This window comes from Copadichromis virginalis, linkage group LG3 (genome assembly GCF_057382275.1).
Source record: "Copadichromis virginalis isolate Kocher_CV1m ecotype Utaka linkage group LG3, C_Virginalis_male_GT1.1, whole genome shotgun sequence".
Lineage (NCBI taxonomy): Eukaryota > Metazoa > Chordata > Actinopteri > Cichliformes > Cichlidae > Copadichromis > Copadichromis virginalis.
In genome coordinates, this window is record NC_140620.1 from 859,183 (window position 1) to 871,590 (window position 12,408).

Here is a 12,408-nt window from a genome sequence, read left to right on the forward strand (position 1 = left end):
AAATGTCTCTGAGTGACTCGTGCAGTGGGAGACAAAAGAATGCATTCGCTAGGTCAATACATGTGAACCACTTTTGGTCTTCAGTTTTGTGCTTCTATTATGGTCTGTTAAATGGTATGTCAGACTTCAGCCGGAACAGGACAGGCGAACAGTTAGCTAGACCTACATCTGTGGGCCCTGCGGACCACAAAGTACCAGGCAATTTTGAGAGCTCAGCTACTGCATCAGGATGATCCATTCTTTCCCTGCCATGTATTCTGGAGATTTCTTTATGTTCTAAGATCACTGCATCGTTGGACAAACAAGTTATGCGATATATTTTACATTTTGGTGCATACCAGACATTTGGAATTTGGGTGCCTTGCCAGCATGCGTTGTCCAGCGCCCGCTTGACCATTGGTCCCAGATCTCTTGGCCCATGACCCTCGTGGACCGCCAATGTAATGTGAGGGGCTGAATCCTCTCCCACATTGTACCAAGGCAGTTGTTCATCAGTAAATTTCACAGCCGCGGCCACACCTTCTGGTCCAACATAAATGTTATGTGTTTGCACATTCCACGTCTGTCCCTCAAGATCAGACTGGAACTGTTCCCGATAGATATCATTATCTTCCCTATCATAAAAGAGTGTAACGTGGAAAGGATCTCGCGGGGGGGAATAGACGGCCAGGCTCATTACCCAGGGTTTCCATAGCTGATAATGTCTCAAAATGCCTTCTTCCACTAGCCTCCCCCAGTAGATTTCGGCAGTGGGTTGTTCAGAGTTCTGGACTAGATATTGAGTCTTTGAAGGTGATCCCAGTTTCACAAGCAGGTCCCTGCCCATGAGATTTTCCAGGCACCTGTCAGGACACCACATATTGGTGCTTCAAAGTCTGTTTTCCCAGCTGTGTCAATGCTGGATCATCATCATTGACAGCATAGGTTCTGCCGTCCCCACGCTGTTCAGTTTCTCCGGGCTCCATCAGTATTGCTCCCCCTCCCAGCCCCAGTCGGCTACTGGGTACTGGGGGGCTGGTGCTGCATTCGGGTTTGGAGCTTGATGTGCTCCCCTGTAAGCAACTCTTTGTCTTGGGCCTCCTCGTGCCTGGGGTTGATAGCCTCGCCTCTGATAATTTCGCTGCGATTCAGGGCATTCTCGGGACCAGTGTCCTTCTGCTCCACAGCTGTAACAGCCAGTCCAAGACACACTGCCAGGATTCCCCGGATTCCGAGCCCTTTGTCCTCCCCTCATGGATCCACCACGCCCTCTCTGCGGTCCACCGGTCCCCCAATTCCCTACGGGTTGACGCTGCCTTGGTGCATTGGCGGGCCAACGATCATCAGGGTAGAGACCCGGATCCTGATCTGACCAGTCAGGCACAGGATCGGGCTGAGACCTTGCCACCATTATTTTCCTTGCGCTCTCTTTATCCTCTTTCTTTCTATCACCTGCCTTGTTTCTCGCCTCCGTCAGCTGTATCTTTACCAGCTGCGCCTGTGCCTCCTCCAACTCTTTCTTTTGTTTGTTTGCCAAATCCTGTTCCTGCTGAAGTCTGTGGGTCACATGTCTCTCCCACTGCACCGAGTCTGCAACGGCAAAATCTGGGTTCTTTTCCAAGTCAACTGCAACCTGGTTGGGCAGCCCTGCCAGCACTGCCGAACGAAACCACGCTCTACTTTCACCCTCCTTCCCCGGATGTATTCCTGTTCCTAACAACCATTGTTCCTTTGCTTTAGCTAAACACTCTCTGGGTGTGTTTTTAGGATCCCAAATAATTTTTGGAATGGCTCCAAAGTTAGGAGTTGGGTCCTTCTCCCGAACTGCATCTGCTAAGTCACTCTGCACCTCATGATATTTCAGGTCATTTGCATATCTGGTTGTTTGAGCTATCTGCTCTACATCTGCTAACCCACCACCCAGCATACAACGTCCGGCCAAAGTGCGAAAGTCGCCCAGCGCTAATTCTTCTCCTTCCCAATGTTCTCCCTTGGTTATTGGTGGAAGTTGTTTAACCAATGCTTCCAAATCTCTCACCTTATAGGCGCGATAAACTGGTTCGTTCTTTGGACCTGCTATCAGAGGCAGACTTAAACCAGGGTCAGGAGCTCCTTGTTCAAAACTCACTCTTCTACTTCTGATGACGTCGCACGGTCTTCATTCTCCTCTTCTGGCCCTCCCTGCATTACTCTCTGTTTTATAACCTCCAATGCCGTTAATGCCTCTATGGACGCACGTAGGGCCTCATGCATTTGTCCATACACTTCTCCTTCAGTTTTTAACACCAAGCTCAGAGGTATTTTATCACCCAGCCCTTTCTGTTGGGATGTAATAAGTTTGCTTACCTCAACCTCCATCGCTTGGCACTCTTTCTCTGCTGATTTTAGTGCTCCAGGTGAAGCCAAACGAATAGCTTTCTTAAGCTGTTCAAGCTGATCCTTCAGAGGTTTGCATCCCCTTTTCCCACTAGGTGTTGCACCCGAGCTGTCAGCCATTCTCTGAAACACAGACTTACCTCTTCCAATGGCGTTGGTCGACTCCACCTTCTTGGTCTAGGTCACCCAGACACGCTTAACTTTCGGTTTCAATCTTCGTCTCGCTGTTCTCGCAACCACTGGCTCCTCTTCCCCTGCTCGGTGATACACAAAGTTTAACCCAGCACTTTAGACGCTGTCCTCGCGTTCTCAAGCGTTGACACTCAATCAAAATTATTCGCCCTCAAAGTGTTAATATATGACACCAGCAACCCTTATGCGCAACGCGCTCACCTCCGTATACTTACCTCTCCAATAGTTCCTCGGATTAGTGTTTTTTCATTTATTTTAAACCCATTAACGGCGCTGCGCGTCCCTTATATACTTTACAGCAACACACCCTCAAGGGTCCCTCAACTTGTCCCGTACTAATAAGTCTAAAACCAAGAAATCACCTTTATGACATTATGTCAAAGCTTTCTCCATGTTGCACAGCCTGCCACAGGTTTAACAAAAAAATCGCTGCCCGAGAAGGCTCCCACATATCAAACGCACACGCACACATACAATTTCAACCACGCACTCTCAAGCACATTTGTCTCCTTTAAATCTACTAATCGCTTGGAGACATCTCCACAGATAATTACATTATTTCCCAAGCAAGCATATCAGAATCAAAACCGTCTAGTACCGACTCTACCATAACCTGAGCAAAGTGGGCGGCCTCTGTGGGCTCCCAATTTGGATCATTTTCATGCTCAGTCATCTCCTTTAAGCCTTGAAATAGAAATAGACAACGTTGTATATAGGCATTTAGCTCATGCAGCTCAATCTCGGACCACACTGTCATCTCATAAGGTGAAACACCTTCCTCAGTCACTATGTGACATTTACAGGTCACCTCTAGTCGACCCTCTTCCTCTGCAATTTGTATGTTACAGGTTGCAAAATAAATCACAGGCATGTTTGCTTATTCTATTTAAACAACGATTTTACAGTATTAAATGGGACTGTTTAGTGCATGGGACACAACACAATCATTTACTGTTAAAGCGACAAATGTCAAACAGGTTCTAACAGGTCCACTTTATTGCGTGCTCATTGAGTTACTCCTATCAAAGCTATTTAACAAGTTCAATTTACACATACTCATTAATCTGTCACGCTTACTAGTGGCTCATGGTTGCTTAAAGCCTATGTCTGACTTGACCACAGAGTTAGAGCATCATTCAATCCTCTCAGGATGACCACTCCACTTACTCTGCATCCAGTCAGCTCATGAATTAACAACCCTTGCAGACTGTACCCCTTTTATTTTTTGTTTATGCCTTCAAATCCACCTTAAATCTTCTTTACCTAAACGTTGGTTTTAAACACAAACAATTCTTATATTCTATTTTGAAACGCTGTCACCATTCATATATTTACAATGTTATTATTTACTAAGCCAGCATTTTAATTGCAGACATTTATCCACATTTGCAAACAATAGTTATAGAGCTGAATGACACACAAAACCGAAAGCATAGTCCTCTCATGCGCTCTGCATCAGCTGCCTCATTTGCATGCACACACACTCTTCATCTAAGAATAGCAGCAGGCAGTCAGTGCATTGCTGACTCGACCCACAGAGATCTTTTTTATTACAGAGACGTCTTATATTTACAACTGCACAGATTTTATGCCTTTTAACACCTACCGAATTTCGAAAAATTTAAGTTAACGGTCTAACCGATAAAAGTCCAACTTTTTTGTAATCAATTAACCAGTATCTGTCCAACAGTTTCTGGCCTCATCTCTAAAGTCCCTAACTCAATTTAAAAGTGTCCAACACCCAAGGTCCAACCTTTGCTGCCCAAAAAAGCGCAGATTACCGTTCCAAACGGTAAAGTGGTCCAACCACTAGCTATTTTGGAGGTTCCCAAGTTCTCCCCGGTTGCCGACCGTACTAACCCTATTCGCCGATAGGTCAGGGCCAAGCGTCCTCGGCCAGGAGGGAGCATTACCTCCGAGAACTGCGCTTCCTACCAGTCCAACTGGCGTTCTTGAGTAATTTATAATACTTTGGAACAACAGTAAAACACCCAACAAAGTGTAAGACTGAAGCAGGTCCAACCTTATAACCAAAAAATAACCAAATTCCCTAACCTACTAAAATCATTTCCAGCAGTCCAACTGCTTCCCGCGGTCCAACCGCATTAAATCCTTTCCAGCAGTCCAACTGCTTTAAATCCTCAGTACTGTCATGAGATTCTCATCAAAATCAAAACAGACATCCACCAGTAACTTCAGTGAGTAGACTTAAATTTTATCATTTCCAATTTGGCACACTTTGGAAATAATTCAACAGGTAGTGCCTTACCTTTTGGATAAGCCGGCTTATGTCCACTCACTTAGACCACTGGAATTCATGTCTGCCCGTCAGACCACCTAAGACCCCGGATTTCTCCGTCTAAACCTCCAACTCTCCCTCCTCAATAACCGGACGAAGCCCCCAAATGTTAAGATTCAATATTGAGGAAGGGTACAAGAGGTGATCGAAGAATAACCACACCAATCCGGCCGGGTGAAGTCAAACGATGATTTTAATGAATACACGCGTGGGAAGACAACTCTGTACGCAGACAGGAAGTAGTCTTCGACTTAATCAAAGCATGAACAGATATTTTATAGCATCAGGGTTTGTTTACTGACGCCCCTTCATGCGTCACAGATACATTTTATACATAGATCAGATCAACATCATCATGACTTTTCACCTAGAAAATCATCTTCTATTTTCATGACTAGCCCTTCCTGTCTACCTTTCAGTTCTTGTCTTGTTCCTCTTTCTTGCCGAGACACCAAGAAACGGTTCCTCTTTTACCAAGACAATTTTGCAGTTACCGCCAAACATAACTAACCTCTCCTCTAAATAAATCTAATTTAAAGTGTGTGTGTGTGTGTGTGTGTGTTGACCTCACATGCTCTTTGTGTCACCTCTTCACCTACTGTCTGTGTCTCGTCCTCAAATGCTCTTTCTCAATTCACCTGTTGCACTTCTGACCTTTTACCAGACCAGAAGCTCACTGAGACTATGTGTATGTCTTCTACTAAATAAATGTTTTAATCAAGAACCTCTACTAAAACCTTAATATAAAATGATCTGATATATAAGTGTTTTGTAAGCATGTATTGCGATTCCTTCTATGGCTCCAAGTCACTTGCACAATAGATTGTCCGAACATCGCGCCGAACAAAGCTTCCGACCCCCAATTAATTGACCGAGCTCCAACTCTTTAATAAGCACAGATATGCATTGTGTATAAAATAGTCATAACTGCTTAAGGCCTTCTTAAAGCTATCTGTTACATTGTTAAAGCCTCGTCTTAGCCTGCGGCTCAAAATAACTTCCTGCTTCTTTCTACATACAACTTCCTGTCAGCCTGCAACTCAGTCTTTCTGAAAGAGACACTGTTTAAACCTTGGAATGCAATATCCATGCTGCAGATTATATTATTAATGCAATGACAATTATTTAACAATAGCAGTAAAATAATTTCCCTCCTCGACACATTATATAACTCACATATAAAACTATCAATTGTAATTTTAAATGGTTTAAAAGCATGTAGAATAGCATATGTAGACAAGTACATTTCTCCTTTTTATCAAGAAGCAAAGACAAAAAGGAAAAAAACTGAATCATTCGTCCCCACCAATGCCAAAACGAAATCTACGCCCTTGCACACAGCTGTGTCCAGCAAGCTCCACCCACTGCTCCTAAAAAGGTGTGGTCAGTGATGGATCTCAGCTTCCCGTGCCCCTCCCCTCCCCTGCAGCCGAGCCACAAACATCCACAGATACACACAGTGTTGTTAACGGTTACTCCACATGCACATGACACTGACACACCTTATATTTGGTCAGACTTACAGAAACAGCCAACAGTGCACTTTCCAAGAACACAGGTTTGTCGGAGTTTATACATTAGCTGTGTGATCATACTGAGAACACACAGGACTCAACAGGCCTCAGTATCAGCTGACAGCATCTTCAGCACCATCTGTTCACTGATGTCCTTCACTGATCAATAATCAAATAAACACATCAAACTGATTGATCAGTGATCAGAGCAGACGGATCAGTGGAGCTGATCCTGATGGCCTCTGCTTATTTCTCGGCCTGATTTTTCCCTGCAGAGGAAACAGAAGAGTCACACCTCACACACACACACACACAAACATGAATGAACTAACTAACCTTTGACTGTGAGCAACACCCTCTTGTATCTCCAGGCCTCCTTGCTGTTGACCTCACATCCGTATCTCCCAGCATCTCCCACTTTGAGGTGTCTCAGGGTCAGACTGAGGTCTCCAGACTTCAGAGCGTCTTCATTCATCTCAGTGCGACCTTTGTAATGGTCGTCCTGTTTGTCGGGCCAATCAGAGCCGTTCTCATACACGTGGACCTTCATGTATTCTGGTTCATAACATTTCCACACCACTTCACTGTCGTCAGGCAGGTTTTCTGTGGTTTGAAAGGGAAGACAGATGGACTCCGCCCCCTCCTCCTCCTCCACCTGACACTCTGAGAGGACAACAAACAACGTGAGCATGTTAACATTTTACTTGTTATTGATGACACACCAGTCGTGGACTTTATGTTTTTACTTAATCCCCCAGTTTTTATGTTGATTCATAAAAGCTGAATCAACATAAAGCGTCTACAGCCTGTTCATAGCCCAGCATCATCCTTAAACCATTGGCTGTCTGAGCGGTGTGTAGACTCATGTGGGTCTCTGAGATTCTGATGAGGAGAGACAGCATCTATCCAGCTTTGGAAGAAGCATTTAGGGAAATCTGTATGCAACACTGAGACCAGGATGTTTCCGGCTCACACGCCTCTCTGCAGACACCTGCTGCTGTTGTAAAGGTTTCCATTACTCGTCTCATTTTAGGACATTGGGAACGAGCTCAGGGTTTGTTTTTGCAACACTATAGCTGGGCTGATAGAGTCAGAGCTCTGAAGTCTTATGTCTGATTCTCTTACACTCATCTCATCTCATGAACGTCCTCACAATATCTGAACCACTACAAAAATGAATCAGATTTACAGTTTCCCACAAACTTATCTTTGAGCCTGGTTGATGCTTTAACTGCTGACATTTACCAGTTTCTCTCCCACAAACTACTTCAGTCATTACAAACCACTGACTTATCAAACACAATCTGTGAATAAGGATCATCTGCATACTGACCTTTGACTTTCAGCTCCACTTTTTTCTCCATCAGGACTTTTCCCTCCCTGCTGTAGGCGGTGCAGGTGTAGGTGTCCCTGTCTGTGTGTGTGGGGTATGTCAGGGTCAGACTGAGGTCTCCAGTCTTCAGCGGGTCTTCGATCATTTCTGTTCGGCTCCTGTAACGTCTGTGCTGTTTTTCAGAGTCTTCCTGATACACGTGGACTATCCTGCCATCTCTGTCCTTCCACACGACTTTATTTACCTGAGACAGGTGAACTGTGGCTTTGCAGGGCAGCTTGGCAGACGTCACACCTGAACCCACCTCCACCTCACGAACTGAAAGAACAACCAAGCACAACATGAGCTGCACAGCATCAGCAGCAAACTTCCTTTGACAGGATGAAGTGAAATGTTTGCAGTAAAACATGTTGGACTGGTTCCAGTCTGAAACGTGTTCCTTTGCTCCATGAAGAGACTGTGCTGTGTTTGGTGTCCAATCAGCAGCAGAGCTGAACTGAACGTGTCTGCCAGATACCACAGAGTCAAAGCTTTCTGCGTCTCATGGTTTCACTCCAGTCAAAGCTGTGAAGAGTGTAAAAGCTCGAGGGAGAGGTGGACACAGTGTTTCTGTAACACTCATCACACATCTGACTGCACTTACAGTAAACCATGGACAGCGTAACACATGGACCTGCTGTCCTGATGTTACTCTGTGTTTTCTGAAGTCCTGCTTCCAGCCTGGAGATGAGCTTCTTCAATGGTTGTCACAGCTTTTTCTATCCATGGGGCCTTTTTTCTTTAACTATTATAAGACTAATCCATCTGACCAAGAGAAGGATCATCAGAGGAGAGCTGAAACTAACAGGTGTGGTTATTGATTGCACCTAACTGTTATGTTATCAGTCAGTTGCATCATCAGTGGATAGCAGGATGGACACTCCTGCAGGCACTTAGAGCTCAGCGCGTCTCCTCACTACCAGCTTTAGTTACTTTCTGTTAGCCTATTGTTGAAATCTCCCAATTCTTTGAATCTTTGGGCTGAAGGAAGGACAATACTCGGTGTATAAATGCTCAATCAACAATCATTTATTTCCATACAATTCAACACTTATGAGCATTAGAACCATCATGATGGGGAGACATGCCTGCAGAGGGTCACAGCAAGTCTCAAAATGGTGACAGGTTGCTCAGCTTCTTATAGCCTCTAGCGGCCCCCACCTAGTCGTAAAAGCCTAAACATTCACATTCTTTCTCTCTTACTAAGTTATGACCTCGGCTCCTTGTTTCTCTGCTCTCTGTAAGGTGGGGGTCTGTCTCTTCTATTATCGGCACAAGGTCCTCTGCACACAACATTCTCTTCATGATTCAGCAGTATGAAATGTCAAGAAACAGTGTAACACATTCAACAGTGTCGAGTAATACAGGTCAATCCAATAGATCTAATGATTTTCACACTCTTTTAAGTCAGAAGTATAATGCAAACTAAAACTACATACTGATCACACCATCTAAACTAAAGGATAATATATGTCCTACAGCTGTTATCATAATTCAACTACTTTGATTACATATATAAGGTAACATATGATAACAGAATAATATCACACTATAATGATAATACCAGAAACTTTGGCCCTTCAAACAAAGAGTCGGTCCAGACGTCTTGTACAGGATAACTGGGATTTAACAGTTCGTGGTAACCATCAGTGATGTAAAGATCACTAACAACTCATTCAGGACAGAGACGTCAGCTATGGTGCTGTCAAATCACCAAATCAAACTTTGCTGATTACCTTCAAGGTTCTGATATTTCATCAGATGGTCCAATAAAACACTCACCTTCTTTGTTCTTTAACGTTTTGTATCTACAAGACAGCCATGCAGCAAGCATAACAACCAGAGGAACCAGAGGAACCAGGACACCTGAGAGGACTTTGAACCAGACTGCAGAACGAGGAGGAAGTTCTGTGATCGACACAAAACAAACAACCTGAACATCAACCAACAGATTTTTAGAACTTGCCATTAGCATGCATCTGACCTGACAGCACTGACCTGTGACCTTCAGGTCTACATAGGTCTTGTTCCGATCTTGTCCATGCTTGCGGTATGTGCAGGTGTAGTTTCCACTGTCAGAGACTGTGGGCTTCCTCAGAGTGAGGCTGAGGTCTCCAGTCTGCAGAGCCTCGGCTCTCAGTGATGTTCGACTGAAGTAACGAATATTCTGATCTTTAAAATCGTCACCACTCGGCAGACGCACGTGGACCGTTGGGTCCTTGAGCTCCTCACGGTCCCACACTGCTGCTGTGGACTCAATGGTAACATCAGCTTGTACCTGACAGGGCAGCAGGACAGACTCCACCCCCTCATACACCTCCACCCCTGAGGCATGCTGGGAACCTGAGGATAAAAATATAAAGCAGGTGAGTGCTGTGATTTTGTAACAGCTGAGAGACACAGGACATCAGGTAAAGTTCCAAAGAGTTTCCTGATGGTTCACGGATGAACTAAACAGGTAAAGAGGAGCCGACTGAGTCAACAACCAGGAAAGTGAGTGACTGAGTAGAAGCAGACGTCCTCATGTGCAAACATGTCAGCCTGTCTGACTCTGAGCCGTCCCTCTGATGGACACAGCTCTGATGCTGGAACATTTTGTGGTGGATTTGTGTGTGACATGTATACCTATATAACTATATAGACTATCTATCTATGTGCACTGAACATAGATATTTTAACTTTCACGCAGTCTTAAGCACATGGTTTATTAAGGGGGTACAGTAACAGTTGATGTACGGGGAGATTTCTCCTGAGTAACTCAACCTCCCCAATACACACTCGTCTTTCATGCAGCACAACCAAAACAGTTACACTGTATGCGTGTCTGTGATTATGTCATACGATATAATCACACACACACACACACACACACACACACACACACACACACACACACACACACACACACACACACACACACACACACACACACAGTGAATTTCCTTTCAGTGTGGAGATGATGCAGCAGAATTTAGCTTTGTGTTGGGTTCTGATGAAAAACAATCAGTAAGGTTTCGTTTGTATATTTACAACAATTATTGCAAAATGAATCAGAATAATCTGAACGAAGCTGACAAATATGTAAAAGATGCCACTGTGACATGAAACAGGTGAACAGCAGAGATGCAGTTTGTTCACAATAAGTTCAATATGACCTAATGTTATATTAACAAAGTTACCATTGAAATGTTAAGATACTGAAGTAAAAAACTGAAGACACTTACTTCAACCTTCAAATATAAACAGCTTCTAAACAAACTGCTGTGATGTTGTGTTTCATGAGTCATCAACCTGTTCTTCATGAGCTGCTTCAAAATGAATAAAACACTGAGATCTGAGTGAATGTGTGTCAGTGCTTTATTCATGATGAACTAAAACCTCACTGAGCTTCATAGTTCTCAGTTATTTGAGCCACATGGTGGGATCCACCCTGCATCACCCGAGCAGGGAGGGCTTCATTCAGCAGGACAGAGAGCAGACATCAGTGCACTGCATATATAATAACCTGTGTGTGTGTGTGTGTGTGTGTGTGTGTGTGTGTGTGTGTGTGTGTGTGTGTGTGTGTGTGTGCGCACATGCGTGCAGAGTATCAGAGCAGCTTTCTTACCGAGTAAGAGGAGCATCAGCATCAGTGGCATCTTCATAAATCTGATCCTCAGTCAGACACACGCAGCAGCACTGCAGACACTCCCAGAGGCTGCTGCACAAACACCAGCTTACTTTCACTTTCATTTTCATGCAAGGGTTAAAAATTATTGATTTTTAGTTTGAGATTTATTATTATTGTTGTTTTTCTGTCCTGTTCAGCAGCTTTAGAAGGAGAATTATGATCTGAATGCTTCGTCAGTTTATTTATCTTGTATGTGAATAAATAATATGTATTGTGTAACAGTGTTTGAGCTGACAGGCTGGGAGGGGCAGATTATCAAGAAGAAAGAACAAGCTAGAGTGAGAAAGAGAAAAGAGGGAAAATGTGCAGTAAAGCTGTTCAGAGGCTCTGAAAGCTAAAATCATCTGAGAGTCCCGATCAAAAGTTTAAGACTGCTTGAAAAATGTCAAAAAATCCTGTTTTGCTTGGTTGGATCTTAACAAGGTTCCAAGTAGAGCTTCAACATGCAACAAGAAGAAATGGGAGAAAACAGTTTTTGAGCCTGCAATTTATTTAAAACAATGCTTAAACTGAAACAGGCGGTTTTACAGCTGATCAAAAGAAAAGAAAGAAACACAGAGACTAAATGCACACAAGGAGGTGATCAGGGGAAGTAGAAACACACGAGGAAACAGCTGACTGGAATACACCTGATGACCAACGTTCCCTCTAATGTTTCATGTGTCTGAACACACAAACTGAGCGTCCCTTGGACCACTGTGAGCGACAGCAGACGTGTGCACTGTGGTCACGCCAGCATCCAATCCATCCAAGTTACATGTTTATTAAAATAATCAAATTACAGCATTTATGTTAGACTACTTTTAATTAACTGCTTTAGCCCACTTACAATGAAAATAAAATCTTGTTCCTGACCTGTGCAGCATGTTAACACTATTGGAAGTAAAAATAACTTGAACTCCAATTTTGAAAACACAACTTTATTATTATTTTTTTCTTAATCTTTAAATATAGTAAACATACCTTGTGTGCCACAGACTGCTCCCAAACACGAGGGGACAAGTAA

General features: G+C 43.8%; 1 protein-coding gene across 1 annotated transcript; it reads right to left on the reverse strand.

Annotated features, from left to right (window-relative positions):
- Positions 1–6,691: 6,691 nt before the first annotated feature.
- Positions 6,692–11,376, reverse strand: LOC146712190 (uncharacterized). Its single transcript, XM_085451957.1, has 5 exons — positions 11,340–11,376; positions 9,731–10,075; positions 9,515–9,640; positions 7,694–8,011; positions 6,692–7,023 (listed from the first exon to the last, which is right to left on the reverse strand). The coding sequence occupies exons 1-5, from the start codon at positions 11,374–11,376 to the stop codon at positions 6,692–6,694; spliced, it is 1,158 nt and encodes a 385-aa protein (XP_085308083.1).
- Between the last annotated feature and the right edge of the window lie 1,032 nt (positions 11,377–12,408).